This window comes from Kogia breviceps, chromosome 4 (genome assembly GCF_026419965.1).
Source record: "Kogia breviceps isolate mKogBre1 chromosome 4, mKogBre1 haplotype 1, whole genome shotgun sequence".
NCBI lineage: Eukaryota > Metazoa > Chordata > Mammalia > Artiodactyla > Physeteridae > Kogia > Kogia breviceps.
The window spans coordinates 13,787,290-13,815,226 of NC_081313.1; the positions used below are offsets into that span (position 1 = coordinate 13,787,290).

The window sequence follows — 27,937 nt, forward strand, 5'->3', positions numbered from 1 at the left end:
ACTCCAGGGCAGGGCAGAGCAGCCGAGACTGCTGTTACAGAGTTAGTTTTAGAGGCTCAGTGACCTTTTTCAAACTTTTGCATCTTTACTATGTTATATGAGACGTCAAGTAACAAGCTTCAGAGAGCCCTGCATTAGCAGCCAACATTTTGCTTCTTAAATGCTAAAACTGCACACCTGTTCTGGGGTAATAGTCTCCTAAGTTCAGGTAGCCTGGGGTCCACCCGCTTCAAGGCAGCTGGGCTAGACGATGTTTCACCTGTCCCCATCCCCGTGCCACCGCAAACCGGGCTACTGAAGACATCCCCGGGCCCACCTGCTGCATCCAAGGTGGGGTCCAAAATGAGGTGGGAGGCAGGATGAGAAACCAAGGGAGCCGGACCCCTGGCCAGGGGATGCTTCTCCTCGTATTTCTTGATCCTGTCTGCCCCCCCCCCCCCGGTCGCGGCCCCTACTTTCTTCCTTCTTCTTTGGCACCCGATGCTTCCTGCTTGGCTTTCTGCCTTCCTTACCCGGGGCCAGAATGGCATTCTCTCACACCCTCTCCCCTCACCTCCTGACCATGACACTGGCACGCAGTCTTTGGAGGTTCTCACCAAGAGCGTTTATTACTGGCAGCGAGATAAACAGCAAGGAGGAGGGTCTCTCCTCCGCCTCCCCCCGCCCCGCACGCAGCTGTCTTCACGTTCGTCCACTTGGTGCGTCGGGGCCGCTGGGCCACAGCACACGAAGCAGCCAGCCCGTGAGGTGCCCTAAGCATGCACCCGGCCACCCTAACGAAGCCTCCCGTCCTCTGCTTTCCACCGATTAAGTTCAGATTTCGCTCACCGCCCGTTACAGAGCAATTTGATTCAGCAAATTCCAAAATGGGACGAAAGAAACAGGAAGAAGCCTGAACGCGGGACTCACCCAGAACCGGCTGCAATCAAGCTTGAAAAACACGTCTGGCCAGCAGAGTCGAGACTTATAATAATAGTTATTTCTCTTTTAGATGTGGCACCAAAGGACGTGTCCAATGGCAGGCAATCTCAAATTTAGCAAGAGTAAAATTCCCTCTCAAACGTAATATTTTACTTTTAGCCTGGCTCTAAATGTTCCCCCTGTCTGGGGTGCCCTTTCTAACGTTCTGCACAGACATGGGAAACAAACAAACAAATGTATGGAGTAAAGTATATTCCATAGAAAACTACCACCTGTTGAGAGCTGGGGTTATCTCATCAGAATAAAAAAGGTGAGGCGGGGGTAGCCTACTTCAAAGGAGTTAGAGGGCGCTTCCCACTTTCAGCAAGTTATTAGTCTTTGGTAATAGTAATTATTAGATATGTGTATTTTGTGTGTGTGTGTGTGTGTGTGTGTGTGTGTGTGTGTGTGTGTGTGTGTATTTATTTATTTATTCTCCTTCTTGTCTGTTTATCTTGTAACTGGTAAAACAATCTTAGAAGAAAACTTTTGTTTGTTTAGTTTACATCATAAACTACTTGTTCAAAATATTTATAATTATCCACAATTAATTATGATATTTAATTGTGGGAATGTTCCAGTTCATGAAGGCAACCCTTATTACATTTCTGCCAAGTCTCTCCCTTCAGTCTCTAAAATGATCAGGCCCCCTAGATACTTACTTCAGGTGTTAAAATGGTTTAGAAATACTTTCCATTCTCAAGTGTTTATACAAGCGCCTACTCTGTGCAAAATTCTATGCAGAGAGTTGGTGGGAATGCCATGATGTGAAGTGAAAAAGAGAAAGTCCTGCTTTCAGAAACGTCCAAATGTCATAAGGGGGATACGTACGATAATGGTAGATCACCCATCATCTCAAACCAAGACTGACATCTGAAGTTCTCTGAAAGTGTTTTCTCAAGTATTTAATCAGTCCATGTCCTAAACCTAGGCACTTGTGTGAATGTCATCCTCAAGCACTTGATTTAATGTCTCATTTTATATAGAAAGTTCTTTCATTACTCAATTAAATGTGAACTTAACGTCCCCTTTGATGGACGGGGAAGGAATCTGGAAGAAAATGAAAACTAGAAAACTAAAGAGAAAAGTAGCTTTTAAGGACATGATTACAACTGATTACAGTCAACACACACACACACACCCCATACAACCATGGCTGAAAAGGAATGCTTATACAAGGACAAAAAAATATTGTGGTATTCCTGTTCCTAGAGAGTTACCACTTTCCACTTTCTTTGACAATAAATTTGGCAATAACCTCTTGTCTTTTTTTTAAACAACTTTCTTTCTACATCTTCATATCTGAATTTCAATGACCCTAATTAGAATTCCAATGACACCGATTTATATAAATTTTCTTAACACAGCAATGGGGCTAGAAATGGAAACCTCCAATATGGACACAATTTGTGCTCATATTAATAGAAATAACTGCCTGCTTCCTTTCCCGTCTCTATCCCCCTTTCTTAGAGCCAGATATTAATAAAACATTAATACAGTTAATGTACTGCATATGGGGGCCCAATGATCACATTTTCAAAGATAAGATCTATGGTAAAAAAAAAAAAAGTATTGTAATGCCAAAACGGGTATATTGGTCTAATCATTAACCTTTAGAAATGTTCAAGTCTTTAAAATGCAAGCAATTTACAAAATGTTTACTAGCTTAGATTTCTAACAACTACCATCTTAAGTTAAAAATCAAACATCAGGGCTTCCCTGGTGGCTCAGTGGTTGAGAGTCCGCCTGCCGATGCAGGGGACGCGGGTTCGTGCCCCGGTCCGGGAAGATCCCACGTGCCGCCGAGTGGCTGTGCCCGTGAGCCGTGGCCGCTGCGCCTGCGCGTCCGGAGCGGCTGGGCCCGTGAGCCATGCCCGCTGGGCCTGCGCATCCGGAGGCTGTGCTCCGCGACGGGAGAGGCCACAACGGTGAGAGGCCCGCGTACCGCAAAAAAAAGAAAAAAAAAAAAAAAAATCAAACATCAAAAAACTCAAGTAGACTTTACAGGGCGTAGAAAGAAACACTTTTTGATAATTTCGGGCCGTCACTTCCCCACTCAAGAAAAGCATTGATTGGCATATGTTTCTACGGGTATACTCAGTTAATTTTATGTCTCTCTCTTCATGCTAAAGAAAGTTCTATTTCCTGGAATTAAGGGATTGCACTCCTTTTAAAAGTTTAATTTCAACTACCTTTTAAATTAGTCACAGTATTTTTTAGAAAGATAACCGGCAAGGGAAATAGGCTCAAGGAAAAGTAAACGTATATCATAATTACCTTTTGCCTGATCCAAAGTCCTCGCCTTCAGGCATTTCTGCCCTTTGAAAATAATAACAAAGTGGAGAAGGCTGCAGCACTGTCGTGCTACGACAGTTTCTTCTCCACGCTAACGATGGCTATCAGGCGGGTAAACCCCAGTAGTCAGGTTCTTTTCTTTTTGGAGTAAAGCACTCCTCCCCTACTCAGAAAGTAGGTGTTTACAAACTTCCAAAGCCCCGGCCTGCCTTGAATGAAGCTCGGAGCTGGGTTATTATGACTGTCCCCTTCTAAAAATAAATAGGTCACCTCTTACTCCCAGGACCATGACAGGCAGCTCGGAGCGAGCGCTGTACAGCTGCTCAGCTTCTTTGCTCCAGTCCTGTGAGGAGGTGTCACCACCCAGCTATTAACCTTTACCAGGATGACTTCACCTAAGCCAGCCTACCCTTTCTATTTCCTGCTTTTTCCCGACATGACAAGGCACCCCCAAGGGCGGCGAGCTTGAAACTCCAGCCTGGGCTATCGGATCTCCAACTCACAGGAGGGGCTGGAGGGTGGAGAGCTAAGTGGGCAGGGCCGCGGGAGCTGAGAGGTTTGTTTGTTCTGGAAATGCTCAGCCGCTCAGCGAAGAGATCCCTTACCAAAAAAAAGGGGGGGACATGCCAATAAATAATTTGGAGGGATATTGTTTTGCAAGGAAATCTTCCTTTGGGTCATCTAGATTTCTCAGCTCTGAAGTAAGCGCACAGATACGAGTCCATGCGTTCCTTTGGGCAGCACGGTTTCTTCCAAGGGACTTCCCTCTGCCATCAGGGACCAGCCTGACACTGGAACGTGGCCGAGCTGTGGGCCTGAGATGTTCTGATAGCTTTGGCCCATCATTATGTATGAGTCATCAATCACCAGGTGCCCTCATTCCCTGCAACTTCTAACAGCAGGACGAAAATCACTTCACTTCTTGCTTTCAAAAAAGCTGGACGAAACATTACTGAGATCCCTTTAGGAATGGAACCTGAAAACTTTGCAGAAAAACTTGAAATCTTTTTTTTTTTCCTGATTGGGAAAGTCAAGTAAGGCTGTAAGCAAGATCTAATTAAGAAACAATATACTTTTCTTAGATACAAGCACCCCAATGTTCATTGCAGCTCTATGTACAATAGCCAGGACATGGAAGCAACTTAAATGTCCATCAACAGATGAATGGATAGAGAAGATGTGGTACATATATACAATGGAATATTACTCAGCCATAAAAAAAGAACAAAATAATGCCATTTGCAGCTCCTTGGATGGACCTAGAGATTGTCATACTGAGCGAAGTACGTCAGACAGAGAAAGACAAACGTCATATGATATTGCTTATATGTGGAACCTTAAAAAATGGTACAAATGAACTTATTTACAAAATAGAAATAGAGTCACAGATGTAGAAAACAAACTTATGGTTACCAAAGGGGAAAGGAGGTGGGGGAGGAGGAATAAATTGGGATTGGGATTGACATATACACGCTACTATATATAAAATAGGTAACTAATAAGAACCTACTGTAGAGCACAGGGAACTCAACTGAATACTCTCTAAAGACCTACATGGGAAAAGAATCTAAAAAAGAGTGGATAGATGTACATGTATAACTGATTCACTTTGCTGTACACCTGAAACTAACACAACATTCCAAATCAACTCCAATAAAAACTAAAAATAAAATAAAAAATAAAAACATTTTAAAAAGAAACAATACACTTTTTTTTAACATCTTTACTGGAGTATAATTGTTTCACAATGGTGTGTTAGTTTCTGCTTTACAACAAAGTGAATCAGTTATACATATACATATGTTCCCATATCTCTTCCCTCTTGCGTCTCCCTCCCTCCCACCCTCCCTATCCCACCCCTCTAGGTGGTCACAAAGCACCGAGCTGATCTCCCTGTGCTATGTGGCTGCTTCCCACTAGCTATCTGTTTTACGTTTGGTAGCGTATATATGTCCATGCCACTCTCTCACTTCATCCCAGCTTACCCTTCCACTTTTCTTTTTAAAATGTGTGTTCCACTGTCACAAGATTAGTAATAGCTAATCCCAGCAATATCTCTATATTCAATGTATACTTTACATTTATATGTGTTAAAGTGATTTCTGGAGCATTAAAACATTGAAGAGTCTGAACAAATATTATCTTTCTCTGAGGCACTGTTAGCTATTTGTAGCACATGCCTGTCACAATTCGTGACAATTCTTTAATATTCCACACAAAAGCTAAAGTTCTAGACTTCAAAGTCTAAGAGTAAGTTGCTGCAGATACTCAAACACATAACTCAAATACTGTTGACCTTGAAAGAAAACAGTCATAAGCAGAGCTCTGAAGATCAGGGCATGCCGGAGCCTCTCAGGATTGGAGCAATGTGCTGTCTTGTTAGAAATTCCAGGCCTAATGAAGTGAAAAGTTGAGACGCTGAAAATATTATCCATGAGAATATTTTACCACCTCTATTTCACTTGACCAACAACAATGCTAATTCTGTGATCTAATTCTCAGTGCTAACAATCCTATTCCATTAATTTTACCTTTTTTGTTCTTTTCGGCTTCTCTTAGACTACTTCTTGAATATCTTAGTACCGCTGTTGTTGCACTTAGCTGCTGGTGACTATAGACCAGACTACCGTAATCCCTGAGACCTGCCTCTCAATTTTAAAGGACAATTAACTGATCGGTGTGAGAGATGAATTACCCATTACTACCATAAAATATTTCCTTTAAAAATACTTCCTTTGGGCTTCCCTGGTGGCGCAGTGGTTGAGAATCCGCCTGCCGATGCAGGGGTCACGGGTTCGTGCCCTGGTCCGGGAAGATCCCACGTGCCGCGGAGCAACTAAGCCCGTGAGCCATGGCCGCTAGGCCTGCGCGCCCGGAGCCTGTGCTCCGCAACGGGAGAGGCCACAGCAGTGAGAGGCCCGCATACCGCAAAAAAAAAAAAAAAAAAAAAAAAACTTCCTTTAAGCACGCCTTCAGTCATTTTAAAATTATTTGCTCCAACCATGAATCCCCCTTTAGATATGTTTGTGTTAACTTCTGAAATTCCCAAGGACAAGGAGGGAAAACAGGATGGCACAGATACCAAAAGCCAGAGGTAGGACACAGTGGGTGGCTTCCTTGCTCCAGTGACACCTTCGGTCCGGCGGGGGGTTTAGGGGGCCAAGGGTTCCCTCATCATCCCTGACCTGAAACCCACCGGGCATCCCAAATTTAAGGACTCACAGAACACAGCCGTGGGAAAGACCCTGAGGGCCACGAAAGCCATCCAAGATTTTCAGACGCTGAAACGGGGGCCCACCAAAGTTAGCTGACCTGCTGGGGGCAGAGCCAGGAACAGCCTCCAGTGCAGGAGTGAAGGGCTCTTTTCATCCTTCCAGCTGAACAGAGAAAAGAACCCACTCATTCTGGCAAAGGCGCATACACACGGCCAGACACGTCCACGGTTTACGTTCTCTTATACCCATACTCTTGCAGACTCTGTATGCATTTAATTTTAGTGGTATACTTTAAGTGAACGTTTTTATTTTCTCTTGCAGCTTTAATCAGTATTATGGCCTAAGAAAATAAGTGCCATTTCAAAGCTAAAGGTCCACTTCTCTTAATGCCCTTTTCCTCTTCACACAATCATTGGCCTAAGAGTTTTGGTTTTTTCTATCTCTCCTGTGGCAGCTTGACTGAGGCTCTGGAACTTTCAGAGACAAGAGGAGGGACCCTCCCTCTATTGTAGGTTACGGGGCAATATTAGCATGAATGGCTAAGAAATGGGTGGGGTGCGTTGGTGGAGAGAAAATTATTAAGAGGGGTAGGGTAGGGTAGGTTAACTCCTTGCTAAATTGACCTCACAGAATTCTTGCTGAAGGCAGGCCACGGTGATCAGCTGTTACCGAGGGGATGGTAAGACGTGAGCGATTTGGTTATATATTAAAGGTGATCAAATGTCAAGGGCGGAGGATTCTCGATAAACTGACTTGACAAATTTCTTGCTACAACTGGGTTCCTGAGGACATACCCAAGGGCAGGGCCTAGTTGGAAATGAGCTCAGAGGAGCCTGACTAGTTTGGTCAAAGAGAGAGTCTTTGCCACCTCCTAAGGACAAGGCACATTTTAATTTTTTTTAAATTAGCACTCAGTGTTACAAACTGTACGGCCCCTGCAGAGGCGCCCTGTCCAGGATGGTAACCCCTAGCAGCAGCTGGCTATTGAGCACTTAAAATGTGGCTAGTTTGGAATTTTAGGATGGAATAGGAAAAAATGTAAACTACCTCATTACCAATTTTTATATTGATAACATGTTGAAATAATAATATTTGGATATACTGGTTAAATAAAATGTATTATTAAAATAAATTTCACTTCTTTCTACTTTTTCTAAACACGGCTGCTAGAAATATACAATTATATATGTAGCCTGCATTCTGTTTCCACTGGCCTGGATAGCTCTAGAGCTTCAATTTTTTACTTTTTTGCCAAAACTGGCCTAAATTTGACATAAAACAGAAGTTCCTTTGAGAGCTCACCAGCTAACACAATCTTACCGATTGTTTCAAAAACATTTCCAGAATCACGGTTAGTCAGAAGGGAAAGGGGTACAAATTACAAAAGGCAATTAATTAACAGGACAGCTAATGGATACTGAGAAGAGTCCATTGAGTATCTTCTCCCTCCATATCCTGGCCTCTGCTTTTCCCCACCCAAAACCCTCTCCCACCCTGCTTCCCTTTGGCCTCCCAAGACAAGAGCCCGTAAGTCATTTCTTTAAGGCCGGGCTGTATCCCAAGTTCTTGATTCCCTTCCCTCCTTTCACCTACGGTTTAAACCACCAGGTGTCCCAGCCTTTCTTGCCAGCCCCTGACCCTCCCAAATTCTACCTTTCCCTCAGCCCACAAACATACGCAGGCCCTTCCCAGAAACCCCACCGCTGACCATAACATCTCCTTCTAGGCCCAAACCTCCGTCTGCCCTTTACAGCCCAAGGTCCTAGCCAGGGGTCGATGTTCAGCTCACTCCTCACCAATTACAGCCTACCTTCTGCCCCTACCATGGCCCTGACAATGCTCTTCAAAGGCAGCTGATGCTGACTTTCCATCTAATCTAATCTGCCCTGACCTTGTGGGGCCCTAGTGGCTGCCCACTTCCCTTTATGTTGACACTCTCTCCACCCTGGGCTCCAAGACTCCACTTCCTGTGCCCAGCCCCACTCCTTTCAACAGTCCTTCTTGGTCTATCTAAGTGTCCCTCTTCCAACTGACTCTTCAGTCTGAAGCATTGGTGATCTCTAGGGCTGGCCTTCCCAAACCTGAAACAACAGAGTAGTGGGGCCCAACCTCAGCCACTCTCTACTTCCACTGGTCTGGGATGGGCATGAACTTGCTTCCAAGATGCTGCTTGTATGTGTGTGTGTGTGTGGGGGTGGGGACCACTCTTCGAGAGCACAGTCCTGGCGTTCCAACATTGGCCACCTTCCTTTTCATGCTCTACAATCTCTCTAGGAAATCTCTCTATTCCCAGAATTGTGACTCTGACCTCCACGCCCAAATCTATATTGCTAGTCACACACTCTGCAGAATTGCGAACCTATATAGACAGTGCCCGACTTACAGTTTTTCCACATTATGATGGTGTGCAAGTGATACACATTCAGCAGAAACCGCCCTTGGGATTTTGAAGTTTGATCTTTTCCTGGGCAAGACGCGGTGTGACACTCTCTCGTGAGGCTGGGCAGCGGCAGCGAGCCTCGGCTCCTGGCCAGCCTGGTGACGACAAGGCTCGATGGTCCATACACTTACGACCACTCGGTACCCAGGCAGCCATTCTGTTTTGCACTTTCAGTACAGTGTTCAATGCATTACATGAGATAGGCAACACTTTGTTATAAAATAGGCTTCGTGTTAGATGACGATGCCCACTTGTAGGCTCACAGGAGTGTTCTGAGCATGTTTAAGGCAGGCTTGGCTAACCTGTGATGTTCAGTAGCGTAGGTGTATTAAATGCATTTTGTTGTTGTTGTTGTTGTGGTACGCGGGCCTCTCACTGCTGTGGCCTCTCCCGTTGTGGAGCACAGGCTCCGGACACGCAGGCCCAGCGGCCGTGGCTCACGGGCCCAGCCGCTCCGCGGCATGTGGGATCTTCCCGGACCGGGGCACGAACCCGTGTCCCCTGCATTGGCAGGCGGATTCTCAACCGCTGCGCCACCAGGGAAGCCCTAAATGCATTTTGGACTTACAACATTTTCAACTTATATTGGGTTTATCGGGAGGTAACCCCATTGTAAGTCGAGGCGGCTCTGTATTTCTGTCACCCACTAGCTGTGGTGCACCAGAGCTGCCTCTGAAAACTCTTACCACCTCTTTCCACTCCACGTTCAGTGCTGTGAAGGAGCTAGTCTGCAACCAGCCACAGCATGAAAATTGGCAAATGCTACAAATCAGCTGCTATCGCGTACTCACCCCGAGCCAGTTGTTAAAAATGTACCCGTACAACACTGAATGCTAGACATCTTGACCTGTGTTAAATTAATTAAATAGGGAGGGCATTAGATGGAGGTGGTTCTAATTCCTTTGAAGCCAACATAAGCAAACCAAAACCTGAGCCTACAAATGCCTCAAGGTTCAGAAACCGAAACATAAGGACAACCGACCACAAGCCTCCAACCAGGGTTTCCCAAATAAGGGCAACCGCTTGGGCTACAGCCAGTCAGATGAGTTCCTTGCTTTGCTCCAGCATCTTCTCTACAAAAGTCTCATCCCGGACATCCCTGGTGGCACAGTGGTTAAGAATCCACCTGCCAATGCAGGGGACACGGGTTCGAGCCCCGGTCTGGGAGGATCCCACATGCCGCGGAGCGACTAAGCCCGTGCGCCACAAATCCTGAGCCTGCGCTCTAGAGCCCGCAAGCCACAACTACTGAGCCCACGTGCCACAACTACTGAAGCCCACGTGCCTAGAGCCTGTGCTCCGTAACAAGAGAAGCCACCGCAATGAGAAGCCCGTGCACCGCAACAAAGAGTGGCCCCCGATTGCCGCAACTAGAGAAAAGCCCGCGCAGCAATGAAGACCCAACGCAGCCAAAAATAAATTAAAAAAAAAAAAAAAAGTCTCATCTCCAGCTCCTGTCAATGGGGCATCTGGCTGGTGCCACCAGATTCAAATTGATTTTTGCTCAAATAAACTCTTAAAATTTTAAATATGCCTCAGTTTCTCTTTTAATACCTGGAAGTCCCCAAAACATCTCCAAACACGAGCCCAAAGAGGATCCACCAACTCTCAGTGACCTGCTCTCCCTCATCCTTTCCTATTGCTTCTCTTCATTTTCTTTCTTTGGAAAAATAATTCTCCGTTATCATTCTCAGCCCCATTTTTCTGAAGCATTTTCTTCAATGAATTTAGCAACATCTCAATGTATCTTCACTACTTGTTGACATGTCAGCTATGGGAATCCCTCCCTCCTTCCCACTAGGAGATACGCAGGGACCTCATCTTCTTGTTCATTATTGTTTCCCAACAATACTACAAAGCATGGTAGAGCCAGCTCCTAGAAGAGCACACACCATATTATTTTAGGGTGATACTATCAGTCGATACTAGTCACATCAGTAAAGTGAAAAAAGGTTCCAAATGGCCAACTGAGGCAAAAACATGGGAATTATATTCATTCTTCCATCTCGCCCAACAGCCTGAGAAGATTCTCACCAAGTGCCATCAACCCTAAGACCCTGAGCTGTACTTGTAACCACCCTTGAGACTGTGCCTTCTGTGGTTATTGTCTTCAATCAGTCCAGCGTCACCTGTTGCCTAGGCTAGGGGCCACCAAATACCTGTGATAAAGCACCCCTAGCAGGACACACTGTCCAAATACATTGTGCATTTATACATTATATGCATATATTTTTTTCAATGTACAAATATGACCTGTAAATACTGTATGTGCTTCATAAATCATATGCAAAATAAAAACATGTAGAGATAAAATAAATATAAGCATTCTTTGTAATTGCAAAAAAACCAAAACAATCCCTATCAACGTGGGATTAATTAAATTATAGTGCCATGAAATCCTATGCTAAAAAGGATGAGATTATTATGAAAATCTTTCCATAATATGGTCAACTTTAAAGACAGTCTAGAAAACAAAATGTATAATATCCCATTGATGTAAAAATATACATTTACATATTGATGAAAATACCTCAACAAAGATATGGATGAAGAAAGGGAAACCAGGAGGACAAGGGGAAGTGGGGAGAGGAGAGAAAGGAAAAGTGTTCCAAAGGACCTACACTGAGGTATTGTGGTTTTCTTTTCCGGCTTAAGAAAACAATGAATATTTTCTATTTTATTCTTGTTGCCTGTCTGTATTTTCAAATTTTCAGCAACAAATACAAATTGCTCTTTTGGTAAGCAAAGAAAATGTTCTTAAAATATGAAAAAGAAAAAAGGTTACTTTTACATGGAAGGGGAAAAATTTTTCTGTGGGCTCCTGTCACTAAAGGAAAAAGAAAAAAATCCCTATTCTTTCATTTGGGTCTTCAGGATTTTTCCCTCAAACCAGACCAGGAAGAGTTCCTACCTTCAAGGATTTGACCACTCAGAAAAAAACGTGTTGGCTGAAAGAATGAGAGAAAGAAAACAGAAGGAAGCCCTCCCTCCACCCACTGACTCGAGAGGATAAGAATTCCCCTTCTCCACTTTTTTTGTATCCTACCAAAGACTTCCGGTGTTGCCAATACAGAATTTGTTTCCCATGAAAATTCAGAGTACATACTATGCACTTTGCAAAAGTGGAATAAGGGTATAAATTAGTATCAAAGCCAGTGTATTTCTGGAGCAAAGTGGAAAAGGCCATCTTTTTTTCCTTAGATTAAAAAGAAATAAAAGGTTCAAATGATTATATATGTAAATGACGTGAACGATGCCATGCGGTAGTGACGATGTGATGAATGATCATGATGTGCTACACTGAGAGAGATGGTCCCTCTCTCTTGCTTTCTGGTTGGTGGAATCATATTGAGACTTGTCCCAGATTGGTGGCTTTCCAAGCTATGAAACCTTATTTTTCCTAAATGCTATGTTATGACAAACCTCAGGATATAAAAGACACAACAACCCAAAAGACTTATTCAGGTTTAAATGGGAGCAGGGCACTGAGAGGTGGCCTCAGTCCTGCACAAAGGCAGCCCTTGAATCGGATCCTTGGAAACCCAGAGTTGCACAAGTTACAGGTGGAAAACCGTGACCCAGATCACCTGGACGGCTGGGAAGAGGAAGTGGGAATTTTTTTTCTCAGTCTCTTCTCTAATAATTAGAACAGAAGCAACCCAGCTACTCTCTTTATCCTTTTATCTTTTATAAGCTTAGAGTTATGAAGGGTTTTCCTCAAATTTCTTTTCACCCAAACATAGTTGGCACTCTACAACCAACGCACAGAGCTTCTGAAGTCCCGCCCTCTAGCTTTCTGGTCAACCTCCCTCTAGCTTTCTGGTCAACCTTCTCCGTCCTTTCGCTGGAGGTACCACTGTAGTCACCCTACTTCCCAGCCTGGGACAGCCCCCAGTTTCACCTCTTGTTCTGGGTATCATTAATAACAGACCCCTTTCACTCTCATCAGTGTACCTGTTTAGGTCATCAATTGTAAGATAACCCAACACATTACCATGTTCTTCCCCTATTTGTCAGAACTTCCGTTTTGCTAATGTGTGCCAGATTGTTGTTTTGATTATCACATAATTTGTTATGGCCTCAGCAGGGACCCCCAACTGGAGCCAGATCTCTGCCATAGACCATTCAGTTGAGCCAGGGAGTACTTCTCACACCCTTCCAGGCCGGTCCATGCTATACCCGTTGTCTGACCTGTCGTCTTGGGTCGAACCGTGTCCCTTCCTAAAGTAGATATCGTTGGAGCGAAGCTGTCTGGAAAGTATGGTTTGGACACTTGTGGGTGCGGCTGCCCCAGGGATGCTGAAGAAGCCAGCATCCAGGAGTGGAGAGATCAAAATATGGGAGAAGAGTCAGCAAACGTCCAAAGGGGAAGAGGGGGGGAAAGGAGTGGAGAGAAACTGGGGGGCCAGGGAGGCTGGCAGGGAGCATCGTGAAAGACTCAACAGCTCCCAAGAGGTGGACCCTGTACCAGCTGCGTCTTTGTCATGCTGATCTCTGTGGCGTATATTTGATGTCCTAACATTTAAATAATATATTTTTCTTTATTGAAGTCGAGTTGATTTACAATGTTGTGTTAGTTTCAGGTGTACGGCAAAGTGATTCAGTTATACATATACATATACATATACATGACAAGAAGATTGAATACAGTTCCCTGTGCTACACAGTAGGTCCTTGTTTCTTATGTGTTTCTTTCTTTTTTTTTTTTTTTTTAAACTTATTTATTTATTGGCTGACCTGGGTCTTAGTTGCATGCAGGATCTAGTTCCCCAACCAGGGATCCAACCCGGGCCCCTGCACTGGGAGCTCAGAGTCTCACCCACTGGATCACCAGGGAAGTCCCTCTTATGAGTTTCTTAATAAAAGTTCATTATATGTTGTTACATTTTAAATTGTGATATTTAGGAGTTAATGACCATTTGAATCCAAGAAGAAAAGTTTAAACACCTGCCAAAAAAAGAAAACTGTTGATGTGCTTCTGTATCAATAGGGGTTCTTTTCTCTCTTTCTCTCTTCTCCCTCCCATCCTTCCCAAACCCCTCCCCCACAAAAAAAAAAAAAAGTCTACAAAACTGCAGGAGTAGAGAGACTGGTAGAAATCAAATTCCTAACGGTGCCAAATGTCACTCACTATTGGCTCAAGCTTCCCTCCACAGAATAATCCTGAAGAATAATAATCTTGTTTCTGAATAATCTTGCTTGCTTGGTTATTGAAAGCTCTCTTTTAAGGCTCTATGTGTATTTCAGGGGTGAAGGTCCTTGACAGAGAATCTTTGGTTCCAAGAAAGTTAGAACAAATAGCCACAGGAGAGGAAGAACTCTGGCAGATACCACTGCTCTTCGTAAACATACAGAAATGGAAAATGTCTAAGGTCACAAATCATAGCGAGAGAGGTCTTTGTGGCTGGTAAAGACGGGAGTGCCTCCAACAAGAGTGGCACACAGAAACCTTCTCTCTTGCACTTAAAACTACAATGCAAAACAGAGGGCAATTGCAACTTATGTTTAACTAAGGATTACAGAATACTTTTGTTATCTGTTAATCTTCCTTATCAGGTGTTGCTTATGTCAGTATTAAAAAGTTTTGGTTTTTTTTTCTTTGGTTTTTTTTTTGTGGTACGCGGGCCTCTCACTGTTGTGGCCTCTCCCGTTGCGGAGCACAGGCTCCAGATGCGCAGGCTCAGCGGCCATGGCTCACGGGCCCAGCGGCTCCGCAGCATGTGGGATCCTCCCGGACCGGAGCAAAGAACCCGTGTGCCCTGCATCGGCAGGCGGGCTCTCAATCACTGCGCCACCAGGGAGGCCCTAGAAAGTATTAACACCTGATAAAATGCTTCTTGGCTATATATTTACCCAGGATTTTGTGGAGAAGCCAAACTGACATGGAGGCTTTCCAGCTCCACAGCCTTGTAATAGTTAATCATTATTAGTTTCGAGGGTACCAGAAAGACTCTTTCTAGCTCCATTTCGCCATGTATCATCTGACACCCTTGTGGCCTTGGCTGGATGAGTTCCACCTGCTGACCCGGCCTTGGGTAGGGATGAGGGATCTCAGACACGGAAAGGGCCGCCCCCTTCCAGGCAACGGTGTTTCCGGGAATGTACTCCAGGGCTTGCTAGTATCCGACAGCCTCCAGGCATTTCTGAAAAGGAACCAGCCCTTTTAGAAGCATTTGCTACGGGAAAAGCTGGGTAATCTGCTGGCCTGGATCAGTGGGAAAGAAGAAAGCCTTCACTTCAGAGACCTGTAAATGCTTCTTTTTTTTTTTTTTTTTTTTTTTTTTTGCCGTACGTGGGCCTCTCACCATTGTGGCCTCTCCTGTTAAGGAGCACAGGCTCCAGACGTGCAGGCTCAGCGGCCATGGCTCACGGGCCCAGCCGCTCCGCGGCATGTGGGATCCTCCCGGACCGGGGCACGAACCCGTGTTCCCTGCATCGGCAGGCGGACTCTCAACCATTGCGCCGCCAGGCAAACCCTGTAAATGCTTCTTGCAGCCGGGCAGCTGCCTCCAGTGACAGTGGTGGGCCAGCATCTCCATCCCGCCTCGACCACTGTCTGTCTGGTAGTAAACCCAGCCTCTGGGAAACGTGGTGTCTCCGGCAGGCCACCTCAAGGTTCCAAATAAGGCACGGGTAGCAATCTGAAGGTGACCATGAGTGAGTCCATTTCTAGCAGGCATGAGTAAAACCCTTTCAATGACTAGCAAAAAGCAATGAGCTGTAAAAACAGAGTGAAACAAATCTGAAATGGGACCCTTGAAGAGCCTTAGCTGAGAAACCGAGAAACCGAGAAACAGGGCACTGAGACAAGGTTAACCTGTGATTTCCTGCCTCCACAATAACCCCTCAGGAGGGGGGGGCGTCCTCGGGCACCCAGCACCTCTCTCCTATACGCTTGACAATCTTGCCTTCTTGTAATAACCTTTTTATTTGGCAATGATTTGAGACTTACAGAAGAGTTGCAAAGATAGTACACGGAGCTCCCGTATACCCCTCAATTAGTTTTCCCAAGGTTAACATCTTACATGACCACGGCACGTCTGTCAAAACTAAAAGCCAACATTGGTAGATGACTATGAAGGAAACTCCAGACTTTATTTGTGGTTACTTTCACCAACGTCCTTTTTCTCTTCCAGGATTCTATCCGGGGCAGCACGGTGCTTTCAGCCGTGGTCTGTGAGAGTTGCTCTGTCTTCCCTTGGTTTCCTACCTTGCCAATTTTGAGGTGTATTTTGTAGATATCAGGTGTCTTATAGAATGCCCTCAGTTTGGATTTGTCTGATGCTTTTCTCATGATTAGCCTGAGGTTACAGGTTTGGGGGAAGACGGCCACGGAGGAGAATGGCCCTTCTCATCACACCCGGGGTTCCCTGAGACCCACGTGACTTCTCCCTGGTGACGGTCACTTGATGACTTGGATTCCTAGTGTTTGCCAGGTTCCTCCACGGCAAAGTTATTCCTTTTCCCTTTCCATACTCTAGTCTTTGAAAGCAAATCTAAGTCCAACCCTCATTCTGGGCAGGGCGGGGCGGGGGGTGGGGATGGTGGCCCAGGGACACAGCTCCACCTCCTGAACGCAGGGGTTGCAAACTTACATTACTCGGAATTCTTCTGTAAGGAAGACTTGTCTCTCCTCCTTCCCTCAGTGACTTACCCATTCAATCATTTACATCAATGAGGACTTCTGTGGACTCGTAAGGACTCAGGGTTTGGCTTATAATCCAGTGCTATGTGATTGTTCCAGCCACTAACTCCGCCCACCCTACCCTCTTCCACGACTCCTCCTCCAGCCCCTTAAGACACCTGGAGAGGCCACCCCTCTGCTGCACTTGGCAGGCTCCACTCTCCAGCCGACCTCGGGGTTAACCACAGTGTTCCCAGGCCCCAAGATTACCTCGCTTCCTTCCCACCTGGTGTCAGCGCCTGCCACGGGGCGACACCAGGACTAAGCTGGAAGTCAGAGGCGGGCTGACGTGGGAGCAAAGGCCGGTGCCCCACGTCCAGTTCCAGGGACCCGGGAGAGACGGGGCGCTGCGTGTGCCCCGCCCCTTGGGGTGCCACAGGCCGCGAGCGGTGTCCAAGGAGCTGAGCCGGCTGCACACCAGCGTGTTCTTATGAAAGCATGACCACCTGCCTGCCATCTTTTTCCTTACTCTGATAAAATTTCCAGGTTTGAGACCAAGTTCAAATTTCCTTTCCGTGTGTGCCATGCGTCCTGACGTTTCATGTTTCCTTCCTGTTTTGAGCAGAGGAAGTGCACAGTTTAAAAATGGAAACGAGACTTGGCTACCTCACCTGCACCTACTTTTAGCATCAAACCATGGCAATGTCACACACACAGTTCATCGTACGTTTTCACAGTGGGTTCACGCCGCCAGACGCCCCTTTCAATCTGCTTATTCCTAACCAATGGGAATTTTTATATCAAAGTTGACTTTACGTTTTTTGATTGAAATCATAAGCTGTACTGAAAACTGGAGAGGGCCATGACACTGGAAGACCCCTCCTGATCCAGCTTCTGTGCTCATCGTGAGCAGTAAAAACCTGAACGCTGCCTCATTCCAAAGTCAGTGAAGAGCAAGGGACGGGCTGCTGTGTCAGGAGCTGGAACAGAGGCCAGGAAACATGTGTTTCCATACCAGCCGCAGACGGGTGGGCGGGAGGGGACACCACGCTTACACGCGTCTCCCAGAGTGCGCGGGTCCCCTTCTCTCCCCATCAAAGTGCCACTGCTTTCACGGAAGGGGGTCGCAGTGAGTCCCCCCAACAACGAGAAACAGCTGTTCCCAGGGGCTCTCCACTGACGTGGAATTACAAACTCTAAAGGCAAAGCCGAGGCACCTCTGGGGGGTGCTGTCCTGAGAAGCAGCCTTCATTGGATGCGTGTCCACAGGCCCCCAAACGGGCAGCGTCCTTTAAAACATACTTTGCGGGCTTCCCTGGTGGCGCAGTGGCGCAGAATCCGCCTGCCGATGCAGGGGACGCGGGTTCGTGCCCCGGTCCGGGAAGATCCCACGTGCCGCGGAGCGGCTGGGCCCGTGAGCCGTGGCCGCTGAGCCTGCGCGTCCGGAGCCTGCGCTCCGCAACGGGAGAGGCCACAACAGTGAGAGGCCCGTGTACCACAAAAAAAAAAAAAAAAAAACTTTGCTTCGTTGTGCTTGAAATTGTCCCTCCAAAGGAGGATGTGGTCACGTGTTCGTGATCTTACCAAATCTGTCACAGACCAGGACTGTGCATTCAATTTTAAAATTTTGAATAGCAAAGCACTAGGAGATGAAGAATGGCTGAAGTGACATCACTCAGTGCTGGTTTGGGAAGCTTTCGGATGTCACAGAGTTTACCTGATAGGATGGGTAAAAAATAATCACAATACGAATGAAAGAGAAAGACATATATCACAGATCCCTCAATTATTTGTGCGTGTGGGCTAGGCTATTATAAAATAAGCTTCGCCCAAATTTCTTCCAGAAGGTACTGTACTCGGAGGTCGTGTGATAAAGATGGAGCCACGTGGTTTTCCACAGGTGGAGGTGTGGATGGGGAATTGGGCGAAAGTGGTCAAAAGGTACAGACTCCTTTTGTTATAAAGATAAGTAAGCCCTGGAGATGTAACGTACAGCGTGGTGACTACAGGTAATTATACTGTGTTGTATATTTGAAAGTTGCTAAGGAAGTAAATCTTAAAAATTCTCATCACAAGAAAACAAAACTGTAGCTGTACGGTAGTGCATGTTAACTATTATGGTGATTGCTTTGCAATATGAACATGTATTGAATCGTTGCCTTATGCACCTGAAACTTATACAAAGTTATAGGTCAGTTATGTCTCAATAAAACTGGGGGGAGGGGATAAAAATCGAGGGGGAAAAAAAGATTGACTGAAATAGCTGTTTACAGCTTGGATCAATTTCCAGTGACTTTACTACCTAAAGTCCTCTATCACAACTTAGGAATGCAATAACTTGTTCTGGAAAATGTGTTAGGGTCAAAAAGTGGCCCCAACTTTAATAAAACTGACATGAAGGGAAAACAGGAAAAGCAGCATTTTAAAACTAATATGTTACGCAAATAAGTTGTGATTCTATATCTATCAACGTAGTGCGCTAACAGTGATTTTACAGCGGTTACAATTAGTACAAGTAGAAAATCGGACCCTCTATATTTACATTCCCCACAGCCGATATATTCAAGGTGGGCGAAAGCTTTTTCTGGATCTTGGCAATGGGAAGGAGGGCCCTCACCACACATTCAAGGTTCCCTTACATCGGGTATGAACTGCATTCCGAGTGGAAGGAGAAATCATCAAAATAGTTAGTCCTGGCTGCTCTGTAGAGACCAGCTCTTCGGGCCCAAGAGGAAGCATGGGTGTCAGTTAGGGGTTGAGATCTGGCCCAGGTCCAAGGGGATGATGACGGAGTGAGGGCTTGAGGGTCTAGGCCACATTCTGCAAATGGAGCCGAGCAGGTTGACTGATGGACTGAATGTGTGGAAGAGGGACAAGGTGAGAAATCACATATGGCTTCGATCTACTCACCTGAGCACCACAGTCCTTAAAAGCACATTTCTGAAGAACAGCTAACGGCCTGGGATACCTGACATATTAAAACACGTTGGAGAACTTTTCTGCAAATGGACCCACACTCAATATTTTCAAATTTGTGGGCCATATGGTCTCCATTACAGCTAATCAACTCCACTGCTGTAGCTCAGCCAACATGTAGAGGAATGAATGTGGGCCATGGGTGGCCACCCTCTGTATTTTATACACACACACACACACACACACACACACACACACACACACTCCATGAATTATAAAAGAACATGTGCTATTTGTAATTGATTAAAGAAAACCATCGGGAAGGAATTATGTACCCCAATATTTATAGCGATTCTCTCTATGGTTTTCATTTTCTTTTGTGTGTTTCAAGTATTTTCAAAAATTCCTCTTGTAATCAGATAAAATCTACCCCCCAAAAGTGTGAAATTCTATCTTAAAAAATCTACAAAGAAAAACAAAGCCAGGTGTTTTGGTGTCCTGTCATTGATCATGCTTTCAAATGGAGAATTTTTTTTAATATAAAAAGACTTTGAAAAAGGTCATCAGTAAATAAATTCTAAATCGGTAGTTGAAAAGAAAATAACCCGTCATGCTTCCTAGAACTGGAGAGAGTCCGTGTGAGGAATGGGGGAGGCTGTTTTTCACTACATTGGCTGAGTCTCTGGAAAAGATTGCATCTTGAATTAGCAGCTGGACTGCCTACAATCCAGGTAAATATTGTGTTGCTACAACCGAAATCATCCCGCCATGTGGGTCACCCTGTCATAAAATTAGCCTCTTATCATATCAGGGGCAAATCAAAGCAGCAGCAGTTGCTGTCAATGTGGTAACTGAACAAACCAGCAACACTCTCTTCCTGGAGCCCCGTCCGATTTGATAGTATCACCATCCCACCGAAGACACCAGAAGGGTTGTTTTGCCGCATTTTTCAATAGCGGGCGGAACCTGAGAGCACATGGAACATCTTAAGGACTTCCCAGCTGTCTCAGCTACTTTGATTTTTTGCGTGTCCTTCACCGCATCACTGCGCATCTTAGTCCGCCAGCTGGGGAACTGGGCGGAGGGTGAAATTTCACCATGAGTGTCCCGTGGTCCATGGACACCGCCCTCAGCCTCTCCCATTCACCATATCCTGCACGTGGTCAGGTTCATTGTCTCCGATCACCCGATCCGTCCTCCCCGCCCCAGAAGGTCTGCCCCCTCCTCCTTCACCCCCGCTCCCAGGTGTTCATCCAGACAAACATGCGGCAGCTCATCTCCATCCCCCAGTCCATTTCAGGAAACCCACCCTGGCCATCGTCCTCTCCTCTGTTGCCAAGTGTTATTTACTTATCAGTGTGACTGTTAAGTCCTTGCCTGAGGAGTCCACCGCCGAAGGGCTGTCTCTGGTGTCCTGTCCTCTCACCGTGCTGGGCACACGGCATGCTCCGAGGCGCAGTTCTGCCGAGTGACCCCTGCAGACAGCCGGCCTGGGTTCTGATGCTGTTCTACCACCCACCAGCTGGGTGAGCTCGGGCAAGTGACTTAACCTCTCTGTCTGTTTCCTCGTCTGTGAAATGGGGATAACGGCACTTCGTAACAGCTGCTGTGAAGACTTAAGACGTATGTAAATGTTGTAAGTGGATTAGATTAAGTATATAAGATTAGAGACTGAGAATGTCATCACATGCAAAACACCGAGGACAGAGCAGGCATTCTGACTGTCTTACTTATGTGTTGGCTTAAAAAGAGCACACGAGACAGAGATTCAGTCTCACGCGTTCCATGTTGCTCTCTCCAATCACAACTATCTTTCCTTTCTCTAAAGTTCAGCAGGATATCAGTGTAAGGAATGAATGAAACTATGTCTTTGATTTCCTATTCTTTCACTTTCGATCCTTCATTACTGCTGGCAAGTTCACCTCTTGATGAACGATAATAATAATTGCCCCGAGGGTTGCTTACTCTGTACCAAGTGCTTTATGTGAATTATTTCATGTAATCCTTGAAACATCTTGGGGAAGGTGTTGTTCTAATCCCCTTTCACAGAGGAAGAGACAGACTGAGAAGCAAAGCGTCTTGCCCGAGGCCACTGACAAGACTTGGGAATGGCTGAACCAGGGCTGTTTTTCTTCTGAATCAGCCATTGCTCATAGCACTGTTCTAGACTCATCGTTGCTCATAGCACTGTTCTAGACTCACCATTGCTCATAGCATGTTCTAGACTCACCATTGCTCATAGCACTGTTCTAGACTCACCATTGCTCATAGCACTGTTCTAGACTCACCATTGCTCATAGCACTGTTCTAGACTCATCATTGCTCATAGCACTGTTCTAGACTCACCATTGCTCATAGCACTGTTCTAGACTCATCATTGCCCATAGCATGTTCTAGACTCACCATTGCTCATAGCACTGTTCTAGACTCATCATTGCTCATAGCACTGTTCTAGACTCACCATTGCTCGTAGCATGTTCTAGACTCACCATTGCTCATAGCATGTTCTAGACTCACCATTGCTTGTAGCACTGTTCTAGACTCATCATTGCTCATAGCACTGTTCTAGACTCACCATTGCTCATAGCATGTTCTAGACTCACCATTGCTCGTAGCATGTTCTAGACTCACCATTGCTCATAGCACTGTTCTAGACTCACCATTGCTCGTAGCACTGTTCTAGACTCATCATTGCTCATAGCATGTTCTAGACTCATCATTGCTCATAGCATGTTCTAGACTCATCATTGCTCATAGCACTGTTCTAGACTCATCATTGCTCATAGCACTGTTCTAGACTCATCCCGGGTGCTTATTCATGACACAGCTTGGCTAAATGACTGATTCATTTAATGACTGTTTATTGATGGCAGTTGCAGGCCAGACTTGGGGAGGGCAAAGATTAGAGATGTTTCCTCTGTTATCACCGAGTTTAAGTCTCGGTGACTTTGTCTGTGGGGAACACAGACAAAGCAAGAAGCAATTACAAAGCAACGTGACGGGCCCTGTTAGGACAGGGAAAATACGGAATGACACGGAGAGGCGCACGAGGAGCACAGGAGACAGGCACGGGGTCTGCGGCGAGTAGAAAAGGCTTCCCTGAGGTGACGTTTCGGTGATGCTAAGGGATGGGCGGCGGTTGAGATGGGGGCTTCCAGGTGGAAACAAGACAACTCATTGCTCGGCTGGGGACCGAGAAGGGGGCGTGGCCAGAGAGGACTGCACGGGGAACGAGGTCCCCCAAGCATTAAACAGGATTTCTTTCAACAAACTGGGCAGCGGACAGCCTGAACCGGGGCTCCCCTAGCGCCCGCGCAGCCGGCAAACTGATCAGGAACGTTTGTGCCGTTCGTCCAACTGCAAGGCTCCTTTACACCGGAGGAAGCGGCATCCTTAAGACAGCATCAGCGAACCGCTGGCCCTTCCAGGGCCCTGCCGCCCTGTTAAAGTGCCTGACTGCTGGGATGAAGGGGATGGACCGCGTCCTCCTTGGCCTGAGAAACCTTCCTTTAAAAACAGTCACAGGGGCTTCCCTGGTGGCGCAGTGGTGGAGAGTCCGCCTGCCGATGCAGGGGACGCGGGTTCGTGCCCCGGTCCGGGAGGATCCCACGTGCCGCGGAGTGGCTGGGCCCGTGAGCCATGGCCGCTGAGCCTGCGCGTCCGGAGCCTGTGCTCCGCAACGGGAGGCTACAGCAGTGAGAGGCCCGCGTACCGCAAAAAAAACAAAACAAAAAAAACCCGTCACAGGACGGCAGACACTGAGATCAAACGATGCGTCCTGATATCCAGTGGAGACCCGGTGACACTGAATATCAGTAGCTTGTCTCTCATTCAAGCCTGTGGGTATCAGGGTGGTGATGCAGTTTTCGAGGGCATCAGAGGTTTCATCTCAGTTTTACTCATTGGTGTTCAAACAAAGAGTTTTTCTTTTTCATTTTTTTTTCTTTTTGTTTCCTCACACTGGGTCTCCATGCCGACAACAAAGGGAAAGACTAAAGCAATTACCTAGATGCCATTTTTTAGCGTTTTTACCAAGTGTGCCTGTATTATCTGCATATTTCTGAAGAAACTTCTAGAAATTACCTGAACAAGAAGATAACAGCATGGATTCTTTGCCTGAAGTTATAAGGCAGAAAATTCTCCATCAGAGGAAAGGTCCTGGCAGCCAAAAGGAATGACACATTTTCTCTACACCCACTAATTTACAATAATGAACATTTTATCAACAACAATGAAAAACCCAAGCATTAGAGTATGTTCCGAGTAGCTGAGACTCTGATTACGTGTGAGAACCGTACCGTCTACACATGCTCTACGACACGAGATATGAGGTCCCCACTGGTCTGAGCTCACGTGAAGGACTGCTCGCCGAGGTCACCGTGCGGGGTGCCGTGTGCCCCACGCCTGCCCAGCCCCGCCGGAGAGCGCAGACGTATAGAGTGGATGGAGAGGAGAGACTGCCCTGTGGATTTCAGCCAACCTTATCAAGGTCAAGGCAATCATGTGATAATGTGTGAATGAATCAGAAGGGGTGGCCCGGGGATTTCTGCACTTCCAGCAACATTCACACTTCGTTTCCAGCCAGCACTCATTCTCCTCTGCTGAGTGTTCACCAGCCGCTTTTCACATGACACTCAGAACCCCCATCTTACTAATTTGCTCAGGGCAGAAGTCCCATCAGAATTAGACTCTGTACCAGGGACTGCTGCATCGCTAAAATATCCCTGCTAAACTCCCGAAAAGGCAATGTCTTCTGCTACCACTTTTCTTCTGGAAATGATGGCCTCGGGTCACTCATCCCCTCGTCAAACATTTTTAGTGAGCACTTATTAAGTGCCAGGCACTGTGCTAGGCCCTGGGGTCACAGGGGCAGATCCAGGAGATGTGGTCTCCGTGTTACGGAGCTCCCAGGGTGGTACAGAAGCTGGATGTGAAACAAGTGAAGACACAGACCAACATACAAAGGCCCATTTGGTTAGGAGCTAAGAGAAGCTGCGTTCTAACGAGGAAGGGTTTAAACCAGACCACCTATATTGCTTTTCCTCCGCGCCCCCCGACAAATGTGCGTAAGTATGTTTTCAGTTGGCATCAGTCCTTAAGAGAGCTCAGTGCTCGCTTGATTTCAGCAGTGACAAGTGCAGGAAGCCCCTTCCACACGGTGGGAGCTGTAGGTTTGGGATGCAGGCTGCATGTGTCAATCAGTGCCTCATCTAACATCGCACAGGAGCACACGACAGCTTTCTGGGTCCTTTTGTCTCCTTTGCAGCCCACCTCCCGTGCCCGCCCATTTCACGTCTCTTGCTCGACTGCACCAGCCCAATGCTGGGACTGATGACAATTTTCTGACCAGCTTTCACCAGCGAAGAAGGCTGCCTCGAAATCCACGAGCTCTCTTGTTCATTCCCAGGGTGAAGCTCTCACAAAATGCCCCGAAGCTGGACAATGCTGAGAAAACCCAAACTCACTCCTTTGTGTCTTCCAGCAACAAGCGTCTGACTGCCCACAGTGGCGACGGGAGCGGCCAGGATTGTAAGGAAGTCAACACAGAGGATCACCTCACGAAACACGAGGTCGCCAACCCGGTCCACCCCTGGGGCCCAGACATGCCGGCACTCGACAGATTTTAACCCCCTCCCAGGGCACCACCAAGACACACGGGTCTCCCGTTTCATGTCCTCAGCACTCCGACATTTATCCCCTCATCCCACCCCATTAGGGAACACTCAGGGCACAGATGCGTCAAAGCCGGCTGGATGGAAAACCACGGCTCGTCCAGGGGCTCGCTGCCAAAGTCCGCAGATCAGCGTGCGCTGCTGACGGTGCCAAAGCCAAAGCACGCCTGACACCGTGCAGGTTCTGACACATTAGAGCTATAGCGTTGGAATGTTTCATTGCCGACGGGCTTCCGCGTTCATCTCGGACTCCTGTCTTGGGGGAGCATGCTGGCAGACCAGAAGATTACTTTTCAAATACAGACTGGCTTGAGGGTTCCCCCAAGAAAAGCCCTCCGAGCGGGGAGAGCACGTCCACGGGAAACAAGGAAGGGCTTCAGGCCACAGGAGTCCCAAGACGGCAAAAGATCCGACCTCAGCCGACTGTCCTTCCGGACGCTTACCTGCCCGCTCTTCCTCTGACGGGCCCCCCACCCACCCCACTCTGACTGTCTTGGCCCTTAGGACCAGCGCCAACCCCCTCAAGGGGCCCGACCCCCTGCCCTGGTCAGCTGCACAAACCAGAGAACCGCTCTCATTCCGGAGCCCTTACAGAGGGGTCGGGCGCTTGGCAGCGTCCACGTGCTCTAATCCTCAGCACGACCCCTGAATTAAACAGCATTTCCATGTTTCAAAAGCGAAGAAATGAGTGACTTCCCTGGCCGTCCAGTGGTTAAGACGCCGCACTTCCTTTGCAGGGGGCGGGGGGTTCAAGGGTTCGATCCCTGGTCGGGGAACTAAGATCCCGCGTGCCGCGGGGTGCGGCCAAAAATTTTTTTTTAAATTTTTAAGAAGTGAAGAAATGAGGCTTTGAGGTTTTAGAACTTGCCCAGGGCCAGGTGCCTGCAAAGAGAGCCGGGCTGAAACCCCAGGCAGTGGGCCTCGGAGCCCTCTCTGTAAATGCCTCTCCTGTTCCGCCTGGACGTCCGAGCCTCAGCCGGGCTGCCAGCTGCCCACATCTGCAGCGGCTAAACTGTGGGGCTTGGGGGTGGGTTTACGTGGTGTGTGGCTATGACCACAGATCAAACAAATGCTTTAGCTCTTCAAAGGGAAAAGGACTGGCGTGAGGCATGGATACGGGTGGCCACGTGGTGTCTTCACGTCCCAGGGCCCTTTATCCGCTAGCAGAGCACAGTCCCCGACCGGGGCTGCAGGCACCGACTCTGCTGTTTCGGGAGCAAATCGTGAGCAGATCAAGCGCAGAAATTCTCGGCCCCCAAGTATATTCACAGGATGCGGAGCAATTCAGCTCTCACGTCTATTCGAGGATCTTCGCAGGAAGGACTTCGGATCAGCTCATTTTACTGACGTCTGCAGGCACAAACACGGAGTCCTAGCAGGGCCCAGGTCAGAGCAAGACATCCAGAGCTGCAGCGCAGCCCGGGCCCCGGAGAGGGTGCAGAAAGTTAACACCCACCCCGGCCATCCTTCACCACAGCAGGTGGCCCTGGCTGCAGGCTGCAGACCCAGCCGCCAACCTCAGGGGAAGGGGAAGAGACCACCTGGGACAAGAGGAGCCTGTGAGGGGACCGCTCTGCCCCATTAGCATGCCTCCTGTCCCCCTGGGGAGGCGTGTTCTGAGCTGGGAAGTGGCCTCAGATCGGGGGCCCCTCGACTCCTCGCAGAAATGATCACAAGTAACAGCAGCTGGGAAAGCTCCAGTGAACCACGTGCACACCGTTCTGTGTTCGATGCTGCACACACAGCTTCTCCGTCAAGCCTTTCCAGAGCTCTGGGAGGGGGTTCTATCACTATACCCGTTTTATTTATTTTTATCTTCTTATTGAAGTATAGTTGCTTTACAAGTGTTATGTCAGTTTCTGCGGTGCAGTGAAAGGAATCAGCTGTGTGTGTACCTGTGTCCTCTCCCTCTCGGATCTCCCTCCCTCCCCACCACCCCACCCGTCTAGGTCACCACAGAGCACCGAGCTGGACACCGCAGGTTCCCACTAGCTGCCTATCTTACACATGATAGTGAGGCAGAGAGAGGTCTGAACTCAAGTCTGTTGTAACCAGGACCCTGCCTCTCAGCATAACCTCTGACCTCCCAAGACGCCCTACACACTGCCCTCAAGGTCGCCCACCCCGCCTTAGAACTGAAAAGGAATGAGAGCACTCTTCTGCAAAGGAAAACTGAGGATGGTTTGTAAGAATCAGTTACAGGCTCACTTTGTGTTCCAAAATTTTTCAGAGATGACTGAAATCATGTCTTCAGACATAAACTTGGAAATATCCCTCTAAGGAGCACAAAGAGCTCCGTTTTAGAGGCCATTTCCCTGGGCAAGTCCCCAGCACTTCACTTCCACACGGCTAGGGTCCTCCATAACGGGGACACGGAGGCAGGGGAGGCCCTGACTTCACGGTCTGTTAGGAGGAGCCTGGAGGAAATAAACAAGTTATTTTGTCCTGCACTCGTGCTCTGTCCCGACACCAGCGGGGAGAGTCCTCAGAATTCAGTGACCCATCAGGTGACGGGCCATAAAGCTCGCTCCTGAATGTCATCAGGGCCCAGACATCTGCACCGGGAATCCAGAAATAAGCTGTCACCGAAAGGACGTGTGCCCGCTGGAAATAATTTCCAGAACATGTTTCGTAATCTAGAGCCGGGACTCAGCGAGCCCGACAGGAAAGGTCAAGACCAGCCCCTGGTCCTTCCCACCGGGGCCTCACCTCCCGCCTGCCGGGGCCCCACAGCAACCACCCCTGCTGGCTGCCTGTCCCTGAGCCCCCAGGTCCCTTCCCAACAACCGACACAGAGCCGACTGTCCTGGCACCG

General features: G+C 47.5%; 1 protein-coding gene across 3 annotated transcripts in view; it reads right to left on the reverse strand.

Annotated features, from left to right (window-relative positions):
• RETREG1 (reticulophagy regulator 1) overlaps positions 1–27,937 on the reverse strand; it is a 125,217-nt gene that overhangs the window by 34,796 nt on the left and 62,484 nt on the right. The window contains exon 1 of one of the 3 annotated variants that reach the window (XM_059061937.2): positions 3,238–4,042. The exons of the other annotated variants lie outside the window; for them this stretch is intronic. Within the exon in view, the coding sequence (XP_058917920.1) occupies positions 3,238–3,272 (35 nt within the window). The 5' untranslated portion in view covers positions 3,273–4,042. Of the gene's footprint in view, positions 1–3,237; positions 4,043–27,937 lie in introns of those variants that run through there. 3 annotated transcript variants of the gene reach the window in all.